Genomic DNA, 20,925 nt, shown 5'->3' on the forward strand with positions numbered 1-20,925 from the left:
CAACCTACTGCTGTTGTTATTTTTCCTTTTAGGCAAAGACAAAACATGCGTTAAAGGTTTGTGATTTTCATATTTTGCATTTCACATATACAACAGCGAGTCGAATAGCCATCAAAGTGTGCAATGCTGGTAACAATACGTAATCATTTGTCTTGGACTTTGGGTGCTGCTGAGAGAAATGCTGCAACGTCACTCCCTCCTGTGACAACAGTGGTAACCTGAGGTGAGACGTGAGAAACCAGAAAAACGCAGGGCTGCACATTAAAGGTTCAAAGGAGTAAATAAACAAATATGATACCAGTGAGAAAAAAGATGACAGTAAAAAATAGTTTCCAAAAATGACATTTCTTTAAGCCAGCCCAGGTTCACTCTACATCACTTCTTTCTTCATGGATTATTACCTTTGTTCTTAAAAATTATATTTCCCTAAGAAAAAGAAAGCAGTAACATGTCTAAATAAATAATTAGGACTTGATGTACTGCCAAGGGTTTCTACTAAAGGCTAGGAAAATGATCAGGGTAATTAAAAATAAATTCAGAGTGTGCACATGTTTCTTTTTATGTTATAATGTTGCTTCTTTCTGCATGCTTTTTCTGGGTTTAAAAAACTAACAAAGGGAGAGATAATTGGTAGGGCATTAAGCACAGTAATCATTAAGTATTGCTAGACTGATTGGTTTTCTTATTGTCCTAATAATTATTACATGACTAGTTGCTATTTCACAGCTCCAATGAGGGCAGAGATGCTACCAAAGCTTCCCTTCCGAAGTCATGAGCACTTGAGCAGACTCTTTAAGATCTTCTTGGGAAAAAGAATAGTCTGCCATCACTAATTTTATTAATTTTACTAAGTCCTTGTTGGAAGAAAGCAAATGGCAATGTGATTGCTGTGTCTGGTCTAGCCTCAAAGCAAAATTTAAGGCTGTCAGTTTTTGTAATACGCAGATAAAAATCAAATCATTAATCCCATTGTCGGCCAGCTGCCACACATTTACTGAACATAATGAACGCGCTAAAAGGGAAGGGCATGTGTTTTCTGCCTGTAAATGTGAAAATACACACTCTGAAATGGAATCTGAAAGAGATTCAAACTTATTTTGCACTATCCCCCGAGTTTACTCTGATTTACTTCCTCCAATTTACTAAGCCAGGAACATTATGTTAAATTAAGATCATACTTCCAAACGTAGCTTCTGAAATTATTTAGAAATGCAGGCAAAGAAACCTGTAGATGCAATCTGAGATGATTTGCAGACTTTCATATACAAGTAAAAGTGAATTTGGAAAGTTTCAATGTAAACTTCCTTTCTCTCAGAATAATAGAATAGGTTGGACTAATCATGAATTCCCATCCTTGATTCTTTGTTCTTCCGCTTCTGTGCTTCTAGACCTTTAGAACATGACTCTGTCCTCATCAGCCCTGATAAAAATCTGTGGTACGGTACTGGCTATAAATTCATGCTGGTAGAGGGCAGAGCAGTATTTTATCTCTTCAGATCAACTTTAAACTGCACCGTCTGTCCTCCCTGTGGGCCTATGCTTCCCACATTTCTACAACAGCTTTACTGTTTTCTTCCAGAAAATCTGTATAAAGCTGCTGCATTTGGCTTAAGTGGGTCCTAATCCCCACTGACAGAACAAAGTCCCTACTGGAGGTAAGAGGCCTGCAAAATATCATAATTAAAAATTGCTTTTGCTTTGGACATGTCTGCACTCTTCCAAAGAGCATAAATTTCTGCATATTGGAATCACAACTTAAAAGTGGCCACACTGATTTTCATTTCTTTTACTTCAGAGAAACAAAATAGCTGTCAAGCCAAATACTTATATGACAAGTTTTAGCACAAAACACATTTTACAGCCAAGATAAACCTCTGAAAAATGGTGTCTAATGCAAACAATGACAGTTCATTCACTTCACGAAAGCACTAGAAGGTGCTGTAGAAAGTGCTATAACAAACACAAACCAGATGAAAGTAACTACCGCACGGCCTGTTTAAACTGAGCATCACCACTGCATCGTTTTGGTAATGTTTTGGCATACTGGCACTCTGAAGAACTTGGTCAATTAAGGCAAGTCTGTTAATAACATTAAAAAGCCTACATTATCCATGAGCCACATTTTTAGCACACACTATAGCATTACTTTTTTTTTTTAACATAATGCTAAGTCATTAGCAAACGTGACAAGACAAAGTAAACATCAAATCAAATAGGAGAGAGATCCTTGTGCACATCTGCTTGTCAAAAACGTTTGTTCCTACATAAACTAAACTAAAATAGTGAATTTACAATTATTTTCTCACAAGTTAACATCATCTTAGACTAGAAAATGAGTGTCAAAAGTTGAGTTCCTAAACTTAGTTTTTTTCAGAATCATAAAGCACTGTTGTCTTTGCTGTGCAAACAATACAGTTCAGACTCATTAACTCGAATTCAAATTAACAGGAGCTTCTGGGTACTCAGCCTTTTTAAAAACACAATAGCACCTAAAAATTTCAGCTCAGGCATGAGATATAGTCAGAGACCAGATTTCCATTCCTTGCAGATATGAATGGGCTGTCAGAAAGCTATGTGCCATGCTGGGACCTCTCTAATCTCTGAATCAAAGCGAATTTCATAGAGCTCAACAAAATGTCAGATTTAATTTTTAGGGGCAAATTTATTAGCTACAGAGATGTTTCCCATATTCTGCTTCACGTACTTGTTTGGCTATCCTTGGTTGTCATAAAAAGTACATCATTCCCTTTTCTTCCCAAATAAGGACCTTAATCTGGAATCCTATCTAAACTGAGGGAAACTTTCCAGGGACTTCACTGGGCTTCAGATCAGGCCTTATCTGAACAATGCAACTGCTGCTCACCTGTTAATAAAAGTATATTTGATGTATGTGTGCAGCAGCTAGAACAACAATCAAGCGCTACCCTTGCTTCCCTGAAGACGAAGCTCCATCATCAATTACTGCTGATGTTTTTAGTATTTTTTATGGCATCACTGCAAATATGCTATGATTTTTGTAAGATAAGAAATCAGATCTCTCCAATACTGTACCTGTGAGGTAGGTGTTGTGTGAGGAATTGATGAAATAGTGTGACAGTGGTTGAGACATATCTTCGTTTAAATCCAGTTTCTCAGGTGGAACAACGCCATTTTCTTCTCCACTCAGATATCGCATAAATCCATCCACCGATATCTGTCCTGAGAGAAACACAAATCCAGGGAAAGTACCAATTAATTTCAAGTACAGATTTTGTGACATACAGATGTGTGTTCAATATACACACAAAGATATATGTGAAAGACCATACAGTCATCAGATTTGGCCTTTAGCTAGTATTCGTATATTCTTTTGTTACTATTACCTCATTTTCAGTCATATCAGTTGCAGGTAATACACATTGCCTTACCTATACCACAGATAAATCATTTCATAATCAGCATCTACAGATAATCAAGAGCACAGGGGAATCAGGGTTACGGAGGGTTATAAGAACAGAGAAAATAAATCAAAGCCTATTAAGTAAAGGGATTTTCTGGGGACAAAATAAAGTATCTTTTCCAGAGGTAACCAAGAAACCAGTAAACAGAGTGCCACACAAAAAAATAGGTAACTTTGACCTCTTTTGATTATGATTCAGTGTGCGTATATGAATGCAACCAAACTGCAAAGCAAACTAAATGAACCAACTTTCAAGTGGGAACTAAGCTTTGCAATTCTTATATTTGTCTTCCAATTCATATCTCACTGGAGTGCCAGCATAAATGATCATTTCATAGGCTCCTGGCAAATTAGAAAGCTGAGTCCTATCCTCAGCCTAAATATCACCATTGATCTCAGTGAGGATGAATTTCTCTATCAAGCCTTCTGCATAAAGTTGATTTTAGGGTGTCAAGTTGTACATTTAGACTAAAAAAAAAATAAAATCCAGTAGTCTATATTTGAAGATTAATGCTTAACCAAGAAAAAAACCCCAACCTTAATTGACTGACTATGGCATTGAAAAATGGAAGACTTCAGCTCTACTAACTCTGCTACTCTCTCCTTTTAGGGTCAATCCCTTTTTATCCTAAAACTTATCAACTCACACAAATTTTTCTAGTATATGAAAAAGTAACGGGCAACCCGTATCATTTTTGTAAAGCCTGTAACCACATGACGCAAATATAGCATGTAAAGCATTTACTCAAAATCTGCTCTTGGTCCGTAGGATCTAGGTCTTGATCAGAGAGGAAAAGATGTGCCAGTCTTAAGTTCAAATGCCTTATTTTCATAACCACCCAAGATAGTGGCACTAAATGAACCTATTCATATGACAAGAAATGTAGTGACAATACAGAGCAATGCAATTATCATGCATTCTTATGACAATAATTGTAAGATGGTTGGAAGGAAGAAAATCAAGTCCATCCACTATTTTAAGACTGTAATCTGAGTGCAATCTTGTCAGGCTCCACAGCTGCTTTGTTATAGAGTAATTAATCATCCACAGACAGAGGCCTATGTACTTTCCTTTTCATGAGAAAAAAATATAAGATGGCGAAAATCAGGGAAAAAAACCCCCACCACTGAGGTTTTTCGTGAAACTAAAGATTTATGAACAACCTATCTGCTGCGTGAATCTACCAGAGACACATTACGAACGTAAACAGTATCAGGCACTATCATGGAGTTAGCTTGAGCTAAAATCCACTTAAGAGAAACACTCGGCACCGAGTTCACTGGGAGATGGATATGGTCTGTGGTGTACATTCACAGCACACAAACGGCATCATACAGGAAAAAATGGGCTGAATGGGAGAGCTGCTACACAGGGAACCAGCAAAGTCATGTCATTTGGAGCTTCTGATGTTTGAGATAGCTCATCCAGAATCATCTTCAGTATCTCCATGTTGTTTTGAATGCGTTCCTTTTGGCCAGACTAGGAGGCTTAAAGTTGCTTTGCTGCAGGCTAAAATGAAACATAGTGGTTTTCATATGCACAATGCCTTAAAAAACCTGCGGCATCAAAATCACAGAGTGTTCAGAAAGAAAGGTTTCCATTTTGTTATACAGATACTCATGCCAATTCACACAGACACAGTATTCAAGCATCTCAAAGCGATCTCTGTGTTTAATCCTCAGAGTATACCTGAAAAACAGGGTCCTTGCAGCCCTTCTTTTTCAGATGGAGACCTGAAGCCAAGGATAAATTAACTGACTGGACAATAACCACGGAGCTTTCCATGGAGTAAGACGGGAGTTGAACTGCACAATCTGTTGAAGCCTGTCTGGGTGAAGCTGAACACCTCTGGGATAGAAGGAAGCAAGACCCAGGACTGCCTTTTTTCCTTTCTATTTTGTGGTTCATTCTGCTTCTTTGCTCCCTTCCACACTGAAGACAGACAAGGTCTGCAGAGTGGTCCTTCTGCGTATTGCCGCTGGTATTAACATAAATCATAGCAAGTATTATTCACATGTATAATTACATAGTTTCTGAGTTACACAGTTATCTGAGCTTATGGCTGGAGAATGCTATTTTCCCCATCATAATTAAGCAGTCAGCATTTCAGAAAGCAAAGCAATTTGCAAGTTCAATTACAGCCAATATTGCACCAGTGAGAGTTTGACTGTGGAATGGAGATGGCAGATGTCAAAGGGACTTTGTATCTTGGATATTAAAGAGTAGATTGTTTGTGACCAATGTCAATGATATTCTGAGACCAACTGCAGTGAGGGTGATCCTCGGTAGACAGTCATCTAAAATGAAATAGCCTCAATTTATTGGTAAGATTTGTTCTCTGTTTTCTTAAGCATATTACAAATTTACCACAGACATTGCCAAGAAAAATTAATTTGTGATCAGTTCTTTCCATTACAGCTGTCACCTTTTATCTTCAGATATATATTAGGAAGATTTAATGACATGATTAGATATAAAAAGTTAGAGGGAAAAGAAACACATTGGGCAAAGACACAGGGACAAGACAAGAGTCACGATTTTTTCTTTTTTTTTTCTTTTGCTTGCACATAATTGCCTTAAAATCATCTGAACCCTAGGTCTTTGATGAAACTTTCAAAATAACCAGTGTACTTTATATACTTAAAATTGTGGAGTTAACTGGCTTGTCTTTTTCACTCACCATTGATCTGATGTCACTTACTAAGACAGAGGCAGACCCAAAGCTAGTGTTTGTTGAAATGCTACCATCAACTTCAGTAACATTTGGTTCAAGACCTTACTAAATAATCCTAAGTGCAATACAAAGACAGAGGAGACTCCAGATGACTTGTTTAGCTATGTTGGCAAAGCCAGATGGAGAAGAGCAAACACAGCTGTAACCACAACAGAAGCTACGTCAACAGCTACGGTACTCAGTGAAGATGCTTTCCTCTGCAGGGCTTGGAGTTTACCATTTTTTTCACCTCAAATATCTCTTCTCTAATTTATCTGATTAATTAGAATTTCCCTATGGGGTCACTCAGTAGTGCTGTATTAAAACACTTAAACAGCACAAACATAAAAATGCCTCCTTTTTCCTCTACTGTGTGGTCTATTTAAATGCCCAACACTTAACTCTTTCCCTCTGTGCCACTGTAATGCCTTCTTCCATACAGGCCAACGCCTGCCCTGGGCCTGCACCTCTTCCTCTTCTTCCTCCTCCTCCTCCTCTTCCTCCTCTCCCCTCAGGGCTCGCTCCGGCCACTTTTTCCCCTCACACTTTTTCCCTCACTCCTCGGTGCTGGTGGCATTTTGCCCTTTCTTAAACCCGCTTCCCCTGAGGGGCTGGGCTGCGCCCTGTTCTGGGGCCACTAGAGCTGGCCAGAACCAGCTGGAACCGGCCAGAACCGGCCCGGGGCAGTGCCAGCCTCTTCTCACAGAAGCCGCACAGCCCCCCGCTGCCAGCGCCAGGGCACCGACAGCCAACTCAAGGTGAAAGCCAACATCAAGGATATTCTAATCAATTGTTCCATTTTCAACCAAATGCAAATCCACCTCTGCTCGCGGGACGAGTGCTGCCTCATCACATCGCGCCAAGAAGCGACCGCATAATGTGCCGCAGCTGGATGACTTGCAAAGTTCCTCAAAACCACCCAGCTCCTACACAGAATGGAAGATGCTCATATGCTGTATTGGATGATTAAAATGGGTGTGTTTTTCTTCTCGGGACTCAGAGAAATTTGTCATGAATGTCAGCTGCAGGATGTCTGATTGTCGAAGCACGCGTAAGCGACTGGCTAAAGTTTTGTGCAAGCCAAATAAGTAACAGAACAATTTTAATGTTTTTAATGTGCAGTGGAACAGGTCTGTAAAATAAAAGAGCAAGTGTTGAGGAGAAATACGAAAGCATCTAATGTATTCTTAATCACAGACATTCCCAATACCTCAGCATTATAAATGCGTCACTGAACACTTGTCTATAAATTATAAATTACATAAACTTCTATGTAATTCTAAAAACATATCTGAATTAAAAACTTACAAGAGCTAGAGGCAACAGAAAGTTTGGAAATGCCTTTACATGCTTCTCTCCAAATTCATTCATGTACATACCTTCCAAAATCTATTCTCCAAACAGGAAGGAAGTTTCTAAAAGAAAGGGACCTTGACTCCTCCACATCTTTTGACCATTTTACCCATGACCTTCTCAGTATGAAATACATGGCAAAGTACCCTGGACTGCCTGCTTGCCCACATGAGCTGTTATTCATACTATGAAGTTCCCACAACATCATTTCGGAAGGCAAATCTAAATCCAAACTCAGACGTATTCAAATCAGGTTCTGGCTTTATCCCTGCTCTACTTTGCTGCACTGGGGATTTAAGCTCTGCTTGCACATTAGTTGCACATCCCAGCAGTCCTTTTGCGGTATGCCTGCAATCCCCTTCTGCCCTTCACTTTTAATTTGGAAGCTGAATTTCATCTGCTAGTTGCTTGGCAGGGAGTTTGTCACCGATTGTCCCACCTGCTGCCTCCAAACCTCATCCTTTGTTGCAGAAAGGAAGAGGAAGCCCCTATAGGGGACTCCATAAATGTCCCCAGCATTCAGCGTTTCACCTGCAGCAAAGCATGAAGCAGCCCATTAGCAAGAGATTCCACAGGACACCTTGAAGGGCTGCTCCACATGACCTGCTTGGTGGTGAAATTCATGCAGAGATCAAAGAACCACCACCACTTGATTGACAATCAAGTGAAATCAGCCAAATCTGATTTTTCCCCCCCCCACTAAAATTCAGTAGGAAGGAGAAATCATTTCCTATTGGAAGAGTAATATATTTAATAGAGATGCTGAGAGATTCTACTGAATTTCCCAGGCTGCGATCTGCTTCATTACATGAAACATGTGACATGTTTGTGCGGCAGCTTGATCTTTTTCTGCATCTCTGTCTCCGCCTGATTACTCCAAAACAGTTACCAGACTGGAAAAAAAAAAAAAAAGAAAAAAAAAAAAAAGGCAAGTGGCAAGCTCTGGGTATTTCACAATATTTCCCTATTAGCTACAGCTACACGATCCCATAGCTTTCTAAATCTATTACTTTGGATCAAAGATGTAAATGTTCCTGGATGTCAGGTTTAAAGAAAAGCACATAAAAATGCAACTGTTACTTTGCCTGTAAGAAACAGGGCTCCTTTGTGGTCAACATTTGTCAGCTCTACAAGACAACAAAAGTGACTTCCATCATCCCAAATTCTTTTTCTTGGAAGCTGTCTGCAGGCAGGTGGCATAATGCTGGCAAAGAACCTGTTGAAAATTCACAAAAATCTACAGGAGTAATGAAGTGAATCCTGTCTTCTATGGTGCTTGGATATTGTCAACGTTCGTCCATCAAAATGTTTTTTTCTGCAGTTTATGAGATCTGGACTCGCCCCATTCTCGGGAGATGGTGTTCGCAAATTTGCCATGAAAAAAGAATCCCAGCCAGTTGAACTGGTTGACAGGAGAGACGATACTTTGTGAATGTTCTTCTCGGAGGCTCCTCTATTTGAAGACTTACTGCGTTATCACAAGGCTTTTCATAATCCTCTTTGACTAAATCTAGAGAACCTAGCACATTTTTCTCACCAGGGCCTGTGCTGGTCCTTGTGCAGGGCCAAGGCAATACGCAGTCTCCTGTGCAAGCGCGGACCCAGCTAACAGCCTCATGTAAAACTCCTCTCATGCGGTTTCAAGGGCTGGCAAAAGCATAGGCTGCTTTTGACACAACAATCCTTCTCCAGCTGCTTAACGAGACTCAGGTAACTCCACAAGTTCCTGCTTTCTCAATCTCTCTAGCATGTCAGCATGACCGGCATATTGTTCTGGATGTGGAAATGCTCGTGGGTTCCTGGGAGCTCGCCAGCTCATCAACTCGAGGATGTAAACAAACCCCTGCTCACTCAACACCTGCAGCACTGTGCCAAGCACAAGGTAAGAGACATGAGGGTTCAAAGTAGGGCTGAGCTTCGAAAAGAAGCTTCTTCACCAGTTCAGTGCCCTCTGCAGAGGCCCAGGATATGGGTCAAAACCCCAGCAGCGTCAGGAGGAAATACAAAAGTACAGCTAATCCTGCAGACTTCTCAACCCAACTGCTTGATCTAAACTTCGTCCCTCTTATTTAAACAGGTGAGTGGTATGTGCAGATACTTGAGTGCTACTTGATTTTCTTTCCCCTGCCCTCCAGCGTGCTCGGATCTGCCTAACTTGCTCTCAGGAGCCTTCCAGTCCTTTGGGCAAAGTCTTGGGACAAAGTAGGACACAAATCGAGACAGGCACAACTCACAGCAGAAAAGACCACTTATCAGCACACTTTGCTTTGCATTTCAATCTTACAACTTTAACATCAGCCTTTGCTTATCCCTTAAAATTTGTGGACATTTTGTAAGACAATTAAAGTGTGCACTTGCTTGCAAGCAGTCAACAGGTTTGGCTGCACGGACCTTAAACGTTTCTTTCCATATATTTGCAAACTTAATACAGCCTTCCATTTGTTTATGCCCATGCTGCTACCCACTCAGTTGTAATGTAATGGGAAGGCACAACTGTGCCAAGAGATATTATTAAAATAAAAAAGAAGACAAAACACACACAAAAGGAAGAGAGACAATTAATTGGCACCTCGTATCTCCCAGCCAGCAACACAGAATTACATTAGTATTTTGTCTGACAGCAAAGCAGGTCTATTCCAATGCAATCTGTAACATTAATCGCATTCGCTGTAATCCCGTACAACAGCAGTCCTCTCAACTCGAAGATTAAAATCCACCAAGTAAAACAAATATTTTCTAATCCTGCGAGAGATCTGTACAATATGCCCCACTGGGAATTCTATTTTACAAATCAGTTTATTTCAGTGCAGTTTACAGCTCATTAGGTCTTAAAATTTTCCATGCACGGTGTAGAGTAGGATGCATATACCCCCAGTGTGTCTCTTGACACTGGGCACACATTAGCTACTCTATGCTTTCTAGCTTTGTGAGCCAGCGGAGAAGTTCACAAGGACAAATTTACATAAAATTCACACTGTGTGGGACACGATGTGCCAGAGCCACTCTGATAACACTTGCAGCATTTGCATCCAAGTGATTTTGGAAGTGATGCTGAAACCCGTTCGGCTTTCCAGACATGCGGGCTATTACTATATTGCTATGGTGTAACTAGAATTTCTGTCTGTGTTCAGTTTTGTAACCTAGGGCAGGACAGGACTGCATCGTCCAAGCAACATCCTCCTAATAGCAAAGTCATCGCAAAAAGGGAATAGGGTACAAGATCAGCCCAGACTGAAAATGCCACAGCCCTCCAATTGCATTACTGGACTTCACCCCAGGAACATCAGTGCTACTCGATTTTAGAAAAAACACTGGGGACAGAAAAGACTTTCAGGCCTCAGGTCAGGATCTGCAGATACTTCAAAATATCTGCGTACCAACCACCATTTACACACCGCAAGCAGAAGTCGTCAGTAACTCCTCCAGTTTAGCAATTTTCTCAATGATGAGCAAGGGGAAAAATTCATACTAGTCAGACAGTTTTATCAAATTAATAAGTAGAGGAAGGGCAATACATCTGAATCGCTGTATCTGAGTATTAGTGAAGCATTTAATAGGGTTTCTAAATTAAAATTTTTCCTTATTGGAAAAACTAATCTACAGAAAGCACAGATAGAAATAAACCAAGGTCAGACTATAAGATCAGAGTTTCTTTGAATTTGAAAGCTGAACTGCACAAAACAAGTCCAGAGGCTGCACACTGATCAGCAGTAGGTCTAGTTTCTTACAGTCTTTAATAATCTGAAAAAGAAGAATCAACAACAGAGGGTTTAAAGAACACACAGTTCTCTGGGAGCTCTTATCTAAACAAGATGGCAAAGCTGTAATGACCCAGGTAAATGGGAAAGAAATCAAATGAGAAAACACAAATAATAATTCAAGCTAGGTAGCTAATCATTCAAGCAAAGAAAAATCCAGAATACGCAGCTGAATTGGGAAGGAAATGCCTAGAAATCTATCATCTTGAAAAGCAATGAGATGCAGAGAACGGCAATGCATCTGTATGTAGCTGCACCAAAACAGTTGGTTGGGAAAAAAATGTAATTGATTGGCTGGACATTTTACTATCAAATCATTGATGAATGAGGTAAACATGCACGGCATCAAATGTATCAACATACATATCCATAATTAAACCTAAACATACAGCTAGTCCCTATAGATTTAACAGACATAAGTTACGCCTGCCTAACTTCACTACTGACAACATCAAGGATCTTAATGGGACCACTGACACTACACCCAGTCTCATGACACTAGTTTTTGCCTACTAGTATAAGAAATGCGTCCGTATACAGAAGATTATTTAGTTAAGTGTTATGAATAATAACATATGTCACAATATACGCCAAAACAAGAAAGATCAAACATGTAAAGCTGAAGTGGCAGTAAGAGAATGGTCAACAAGTGTTTTAAGTGTAAATGATAAGGATGTGGAAGAGCAGTTACAGTGGCCAAAGGCAGAATCAAGCAACAAGATCAGAGTAAGCAATGGAAAACTTGGGGTGAGTGTCTGAAAAAGCTTGGCAGTGCTACAACTAGCTGCGCTAGAAAACACTCTTGCAACGGATTTACTGGTTGTCTCCTTACTTAAATCCTTTAAAATCAAACCAGGGGAATATCCTGTTCTGTTCAAATTTCATTTCAGATTTCTAAACTTAAAGGAAAACATAATGGATCTAATTCTGCCCTCAGTTATACTTGTTCAACTACTTTCTGTAATTAGACAGTTACCTGGCCACAAACCAAAGCAAGCTTTGGCAACATGTTCTTGAAAAAGAAACAGAAAACTTAGTAAGAAGGGAATAGAGCAAGATTCATTGCTCTACCCTTGAATGTGTACATTGTAATAGGACACAGGGAAATCTGAACATAAACAGAGAATGGCAACTCCTGTACAATATCCAAAATAAATGCTTACTGAATGACAAGGAGTCAGAGAGGGAAAACATGGGAAGGTAAACATGTTGTGCTTAAGTAGCATGCCTAAAAGAGCTTGCTCAGTATCAGTTAATCCATGCGGAAATATCACATGCCCAAGGACACTGAGATATATTTTGCGGAGTAAGGATTATCAACTAAGTAAAACAGAATTCAGGATGTTTGAATCAGAAATGCTTGTCATTCTAATGAAGTTATCATATCCATTTTATTGTCTGTACAAATGCACAGAGAAAACTAACAGTGGATACAATTAATTTTTTTGGTTTTTTGCCAGAAAACATTTGCAAATGGAATACCACTTTTCGGAATGGGTTTCAGAAGAGGTACTGCAGCTTAAGACACTTAGTTCACTTTAGGCAGGAAATATTTCCCATAAGCTTCTAGGTTATCCATGCCAAACAGCAAACCTCATATTTTTATGGTAAAAAGCATTTTCAATCAGAATGAAAACTTTGGGAGCATTCCAAGGACAATGCCATCTCAAGAGGGAAAGGAAGATGGAGTTTCACCTGAGAGGAAAGAAGTTTCTAAATCTCACTTGTGTCTGTTGGCATGAGCCATCCATTTTAATGAGATCTTAAAGTCACTGTGCAATGTTGAGCATGCTATTTATTTATTTTATTAGAAGTCACAGGTTTTTTCAGCCCTTTTCAAATGCCCAAGAAAGAAGAGCTCTAGCCCACAGGGGCTACAGCCTATGGAACGTATGTATTTTTCTCTAGGAGTACTAGAAAACAGTAAAACACTCACCATTTTCTCTTCCTCAAAATTTAAATGCTGGAAACACACTTATTTTAATGGATATTGATCATCTAAATTTCCACAGCAGCTTTAAAAACCTCTGCTGTAACAAAGCACGGCCACAGTTCAGAGATTCTGGTAAACAAAGGCGTTGCATTAAGGAGGACGATTCTTGGAATCTGTTCTACTGTAAAACAGTGTTTTATTAATAGCAAATAATGTGTGTGTATATATATAGCATACGCCTATGATAGCTAATACACACATAAGCATCCAGCATCTTGAATCAAGCACGTCTTGTGCTACAGTTCACACTTAGCCAGATCCTTATATGTAGTATTGAGCAGTTTCTTACTGGTTATTGTCCTCTTTTCAGTCACAGATAGCACTTTCTTTGAACAAAAACCGGTTTCTAAAACATTAGCAGACATATATATACACACAAAACTGAATATTTAGTAATTTTTAAGGCTTTTGGGAAAATCCCACTCTGGTGCAGATAAGCAAGCACTCTCTCCTAAGTCTCAAGACTGAAGCGGAGCAATCAGCATCATCCCCACATTGGACTGTGAAGGAATGCTACATCTGAAGTTGGCTAGAGAACCACACGGGACTGCAGCTTATTCCTTGGCAGGCATTTGCTTTTCTGCTTTTTTCTTTTTTGTTTCCTGTCCAAATTCAATTTTGCTTAAAAGTGCTGGCGTGATTTGTGCAGTCTTTACATTAGCAAGCCTCAGCTACTGTCTTCCAGGTTCTCGTCCAAGAGTGGGGCCTTGGCTATTAAAAACCCCGACGAATCTACATCTTGATGATTTCAGCTGACATTGAAGATAATGGGGAGCAACACAGTGATGTAAAAGATATTCTTGCAACGTCAAGGAACTCTGTTCTCAAGACCCACTTTCCCACCACAACTACTGTCTACTTGCAAACATACCTGCTGCTCTGGACTTCAGTTGAGGTCTGGAGCATGATCAAGGAGAAAGAGGTGCTAAGAGACCTAGCACCTGGGTAGGTCTCATTCATAACATCAGGACAAACTAAGCAAAGGCAAACACGGTGAGCTACACCCAAGTCTCCCAGCAGACATCTTAAGCTTGGTATTTCTGAACACTCTGAGCCCAAACTGCAACCATCTACAAAAATTACCGTGGACAGAAAGTCTGCAGAGTCACAGGGTTTTACAGACCCAAGCCCATTCTCTAGCTGCTCTTGGCTTTTCAGCACAGATGTAATAAAGAAATCATTTCTGACAGGGTATCCCTTACAGGATACAAGACAACAGATAGTTTAGATCCAATTAAATCTATAAAAACACTACACAAAACCACCTTCATACGACTTCCTAGCTAGCAGTGGAATAAGCACTTTACAACATGGCAGATTTCTAAGACAGGCAGATAACTAGATAAGTGGAAAGATTTTAAATCAGACAGATAAAAATACCATTAATCTCAGCAATACTACAGTTATTTCTGACAGACTTGAAAGAAGGCCACTACTGAAATACGCCACTGTCTTCCCAAGCCTCTGAAAAACACGCTCTGTAGAATGCTTCGGAGTGATCCTGGGAGATGTAATAATGTTAAATGTTGGCTTACTTCCAATTGCTAAATTGCATTAAAGGGCAACTAAAAATACATACTTTTTTTCTCTTAAGTGATACTTCTCTACGTAAGCTATTAATGCACTTGCCAAAAAGACTGTTCTGCAGGATAATGGGAAGATATAAGTGTGTGAGCATGCTATAGGTGGGGAAAAAACCTAGGAAAAGCCTTCATAGCAGCTAATATTTTTACTTCCAGAAACTCCACTTGCAGAAGACATCAAATATTACAGAGAAGTGGAAAAGAATAAAGGTGTGGCTCTGCAAAGACAGTTCAAATAAACTAAAAAGGAGGGACTTCAGTCCCTTGAGAGGGGCTTCCTTGTCTGTTCTTTAAACTTGGTTCTACAACTGCAGGCACTGCATTCGACAATCCCTTTCATAAGCAGATTGAGCTCTACCTTAACAACAATTGCTTTTTTTGTCCTCTTTACTACCTCTGGTAGGCTGTGCCAGAACCATATTGTTAGGAAACTTCTCTTAATTTCCAGCCTAAATTTATTCAAGGCCACTTGATACCTCTGTGTTCTTCTGCCAACATTGTCCTTTAGCTTACCACTACTTTCTGCCTCCCCAGCCTTTAACCCTGATGTATTTATAGGCAACAGTCATATTCCAGCTACAGGATATTGTTAGAGTAGATGATTACATCTGACATTATAAGGGAAACTTCCTCATACGGTCGTTGTATTATAGTAGCGCACATACTCCAACTATATTAATGGCCCTGTTATGACAGATACCACGCATACCCAATGACTCACAGATCATTGCTAGCTCCTCAAGGCAGAGACTGACTCTCTATTTAGTCGAGTCAACCCAAGGGTGAGGCAAAACGCAAATGGCACGTGAAAGGGTATGGCCAAGTATTGATGAGGTCATTTGTGGCAGAGCCAGGAAAACCACGCTCTTCTGCACCAGTTCTAGATGTTACCCACTGGGTCACAGCAGCCTTTGCTCCCATTGTCCTCAGGAGCCCTTTGCACCTGCAAAATGCTACATTTGGAGCGGTCATAATGAAGAGGCAAACCCAACAATGTTTATTCAAAGTTTATCTACATTTGTTTCCTTCAGCACTTGTGTTCATGCTGCTTTAATGTTTTCAGAAGTAAACTTTACCTGATATTCATCTTCAAATAATAAATCCTGCTGCTAAAATTGAATACCTCCCTGTGTTCCATAAAAGAGGCAGTAAACCAGCACCAAGTACAAAGAAGCTGTTTTACTTTTAGAGTAAGTTTTCTATTTATGGGGTCTGATAGTCTGAGGCAGAGTCAAACAATACAGGCAGGCAGCAGCAAAATGTTTCTCCATCACCCTTGAAATGCAGTGTTGATGTAAGGTTCACTTTACCTATCCCTGAGCAAAAGCTCCATCTGAAGGGCGTGATGCACCTCTAAGTATAGCCCAAAACCTCTACTCATGTTTGCTTTGCGGTCCTGTCACCCCAGGTTCTTTCATATGTTTTCAGGGTTTGAGGGTTTGAGCCTGGGGTCCCTCGGGTGGTCTATCAGGTTTCCAGGATGCGGGTCAGGAGTTACTGTTACGGTCACCTTCCATATTAGTGCAGGACTGGTCTGACTGCTGGACTTAGATCATCACGATTAGTTTATGCTCTGCAGATAGAAAGTCCACAACAGGTCTGTCCATTTTCCATTCGGCACAGTTTCACTGATATCAGTGGAGCTATTCCTGGTACCAGATACCGGTCCCAAAATGCATTTCTGCTAAGCTCATGCTTCTTTCAAAGTATGTGTATTATACACAGAAGATTAGGAAACTTGCCCTCCCTGGAACCCCAAACATATTTTTGATAAATGCTACATTAATTCTAGTGCCAACAGCAAAAACTAACTCTATGCATAACATACGGGTCTCAGATCCAAGCCAGGTCCTACACTTTTAAAATGCAACCAAAGAATAAAAGGTAAAAGCTTTGCTTTTTAACTAAGCCAAACACTGCTGTGTCTTTGTTGACTGTTGCAAAATCCATTATTACGAGTCCACATCACTGTTTCATTTTATGTTATCAAGCTGTTACACTTTGGTTAGAAAGATGAAGCACTTTACCTGTAAAGTAGATGCAAAACCCTCTCATAATTGAGGATTTTCCATTCTAAAAGATTTTTACAGCATTTAGTCTTTTACTCGAGATGCAATCTTCCAAACTACTGCAAGATCCAAAATGAATTTTACAGCTTAGCTAGTATATAAAATCCAACTAAAAAGAAAATACAATGCATTATAGGAACATATTTTGCAAATGCATTTTGACAAGTATAGTTTCCATTAACATATTTATGGTGATACATTATTCATACCACCATTTGTTGCATATATATATTTTAAAATAATTTTTAAAAAAGGTTTTCTGGCAAGCTATCTAACTTAGCACTTGTTGCTGACAGCATGGGATAGGCTATGACTTTTGTGCGGCTTATAAATTTTAAAAAGTAATAAATTGTGACTGGGGTCTATTGTTCTGTCATCATTTGAGAAACAACGCTGAGAGCTCTTCTCTTATGCAGTTGGAATGCTGGAAAGCACTGAACATCCCAAAGTTAATGGGTTTTTTTTTGGTCACTATTCTTAATTTCCCATGTTACAGTTAGGAGGCCGTAGGATTTCAACCATTTTGTAACACTTCCTACAAATGTTTCAGTGCCAGAAAACCCCACCATTTCACTGCATGGTTTACACATCAGAATTTATGCTTTAAATATTATGAAGTATGTCTTAAAAGTGTAGCCGCGGTTGCATGGTACTTGTTTTTGCCATTAAAATCTGTTGCCTAGGAAATGACCCCCTTCTGCCATTGAAAGGCTCCAATGTGTAATTATTCTTAAGCAGTTACTAAAAGGTGAATTTAATGTGGTGGGATGAAAACGTTTAAAAGGTGTTAGTGTTTAAGGGAGGAAAAACATTTGTGCTGAAGTGAATACTGACTGCCTGGTGTTAAGGATGCCATGAGAAAAAACACATTTAGTAAATGCTGTATAAAATTAAATATATCTTAATCTAATGTTAATTGCTTAATTTATTTTATTACCTAAAAAAACCCCAGCACAACAGCTACCAATAAATGTGTACTAGCAAAACCAAAATTCATACTGGAGTTCAGAGAGAGTCATGGAACCAGCTCCCCTACAATCCTGCTAAAAACATGTCTAACTAAAACTGGCATACAGTATTTCCAAATAGGTACAACTGAGAAACTCTAGAAAAATAAACACTGTGAAAGTGTAAAAAGAAAGCTCTATTCTTCTGTGCGGATCTAAAGGTTTGGTCCTTTAAAATTAAATAGGCAGAGATATTATTTAAGCCAATGCATACTTAAGAGAAAAAAATTAACATCTTTATGCCCTTATTTATCTCGAAGATGCCTTCTAGTAAGTATAATCTGGTGTGCAGGTCCATTGGCCAGGAAAATCTCCAAAGCACTTCCAGACTCTATTTTTAAAGCTAATACTACAGTCAAGACAATCTCTCTCAATAAAAACCACTCCGACAATAATGGCTAGTAATAACCTAACTTTTCCTGCTCCCACCAACAAGGATGATGGGAAGCATATATTCTATTGCTACAGCATGATTCCACCTTTTTGATGTCTCCTTTCCCTAGCAGGCCTTGGGTTTGTATTCTTCGTTGCTAGTCTGGTACATGGATATAGCTCTTCTCGCATGCCTAGAGTCTTTAAGAGACACGGGCTGCCCCCAGAGCCAAGACTATTACTCAGTGGTTTTCAAAACACTTTACCGGTTTCAGGAGGAAAGGTTTAAACCCAGACAACGTGATTTGAGCGCTCAAAGCTCCTGGTCCTTTTGAACTTGGAAACTTTTAGAAATGAATTGCATCATTAAGTCAGGAAGAACCAGCACATTTTTGCAGCATTTGCACCAAATCTATATGGTAAATTTCACATAATTCTCGAAACTAGAACTATCGTTCTCAGGAGCCTGGACACTGCAAGCAGAGACACCTGAAACTCAGCATCAATGTCCCATCTCCCCATCCATCACATAACAAGATCCTGAACAACTTACTTTTACGCAAGCCTTCTTAGAAATCAAAGCAAATAAGGAAATTCCCAATTAACCCCTTGGCAACTGATCTATTAATATACATCCCATTATCAAGCTGGTAACTTGAAAGGGAATACATTTTAGCAGTTACGCCAGCCACCCAATGCAAATGCTTTACACCCTGAAAACACCAAACTACAAGATGCTACTTAACCAGCGCTAACAGTCCCCAGCATGATTTTGCTGACAGCGAGAGACTGTTCTGCAGTACCAGGAACTTCCTTCTGCTTCCACCTGATAAGGAAACATGCTATACATAGCGCATTAATCTCCTTCACTGTATGACACAAAGCATTAATCAGAACAGCTTGCTTCAACCACAATAAAATACTACTCCAGATGCTTCACCTATGTAGATGTCAAGCCCACGTATCTGCTGATGTTGCAAAAGCTCAATCGCATCCCAGCAATACAATACCTAAAAATACATTAGGGACGAGCAGGAACAGAGGCAGCCTTATTACTCAAATCTCTGCAATTTAAGATCCTCATCCAGTAAGCACATTGGCATTTGATTTTACCAGGTACCTGAAGAGCCATGTTGAAAAAGTTGAAAATATCGTGTACAGTTCTTGCTTACTGTGTTCAAAATACTGTAGTTTAGCTGCAACAGGTACAGAAAAAGGGCTGTAATGACAGTCAGAGGAATGGAGAATTATGAGATGTCAAAAGCATTTGACTAGGTCTGTGAAAGTTGAGAGACAGAACAACCATTCTTTAGAAATTCACTTAATTAGCTGTGACAGAGGAATAATTAAGTTAAAAAAGAATATTGTTGTACAGTGGATGTGCACAGATCATGAATACAGTTAGATGTGAAATTAGAAGAAGATATAATCATCAGATGAATGAAGGTCTAAAACTGTCCAAACAGAGTAGTAGGAGCAAGGAGTCAGGCTGCTGTACGAAGGCACAGAGTTTCTATTTTATGAATTTGGATTTAAGGTTTCAAGGAAAAATCCCTAATTCTATTTAAAGAACTTTTCAACGCATAAAAATTTATTAGCTAAGAGGCAACTGCATCACACTCTCAGAAGTTGCCCAGGTACCTCTGTTCAACGGTTCTGGCCAGAAGTACCCAGAAATTTCACTTCAACAACATTGGCAAATAGGTAATCATGGGAATTGAGCCTCAACAGAGAATTAATATGATGTTCAAGGAAATGAAGCAGAAGAGATTTTTATATAGAACTATCCTGTCTTCCCACACTACCCATAAAGTTAAGCATACGCTTAAGTGATTTACTACATCGAGGTCAGGACATTCTGCCCGTTGCAAACATGAAATCTTACTCCTACAGCATAAATGCTTTTAGTCCTTGCAATTGCAAGTATTCAGCTTAAGTTTGCATCTTGACACATGTGCTATTGCACACAGGAAAAAAAAAGGAAAACTACGCATATTTTGTCTAACTTTGTGAAAGATAATTAGAAATGTAGGTCTTGTGGCCTTATAGAATATCTGAAAAATAAGGCTACTAACTTTGTGTCAGGCTTTTGTAAATGTCATTTTCTCTGGCAGTCTAACCAAGGACTATACAGGCTTTAAAGTTCCATTTAAACACAAGAGCTTGGCTTATTTCATGAGGATGCTGAACACGAATCCCTGTTTTTCAGTGGGATGTCTGAACATTGATAGGTTGTTTAAATAATTAAATATAGGAATACTGCAGAAACAAACATGAAAACTGTCAGACCGTCACCACGTTTGTCCCTAACCTCTCTGAAATTTGATGTTATAATAATGAAATGATAATAAAGAGAGCTGATCAAGGCTGCTTATAGAAACAAAACAGTATACCGGTGTGCAGGCATGTGTGCACAAACGCACGCACACTGAGCAGCTGCAAATGTTCAAACTCCAGAACAATCTAAGGAAAAGGGATTTAACTGGCATGAAGGCTGGCAATTTGTATCACCTAATACAAACGAGCCTTTAAAGTCTCTACCACCACGAAGTACTTCATTCATTATTGACAAGAAGCAGTTAATCACAACATTTAAATTTCTTCATGGTATTTTCTTCTGTTGTGGACCCACAGCTG

At 39.4% G+C, this 20,925-nt stretch overlaps 1 protein-coding gene across 4 annotated transcripts in view; it reads right to left on the minus strand.

Annotated features, from left to right (window-relative positions):
* Positions 1-20,925, minus strand: part of PLCB1 (phospholipase C beta 1) — a 396,670-nt gene that overhangs the window by 116,546 nt on the left and 259,199 nt on the right. For all 4 annotated transcript variants that reach the window (XM_054820497.1, XM_054820498.1, XM_054820500.1 and 1 more), the window contains exon 10: positions 3,052-3,198. In XM_054820497.1, the coding sequence (XP_054676472.1) occupies positions 3,052-3,198 (147 nt within the window). The remainder of the gene's footprint in view (positions 1-3,051; positions 3,199-20,925) is intronic.

The sequence above is a fragment of the Grus americana genome, chromosome 3 (genome assembly GCF_028858705.1).
Source record: "Grus americana isolate bGruAme1 chromosome 3, bGruAme1.mat, whole genome shotgun sequence".
Taxonomy (NCBI): domain Eukaryota; kingdom Metazoa; phylum Chordata; class Aves; order Gruiformes; family Gruidae; genus Grus; species Grus americana.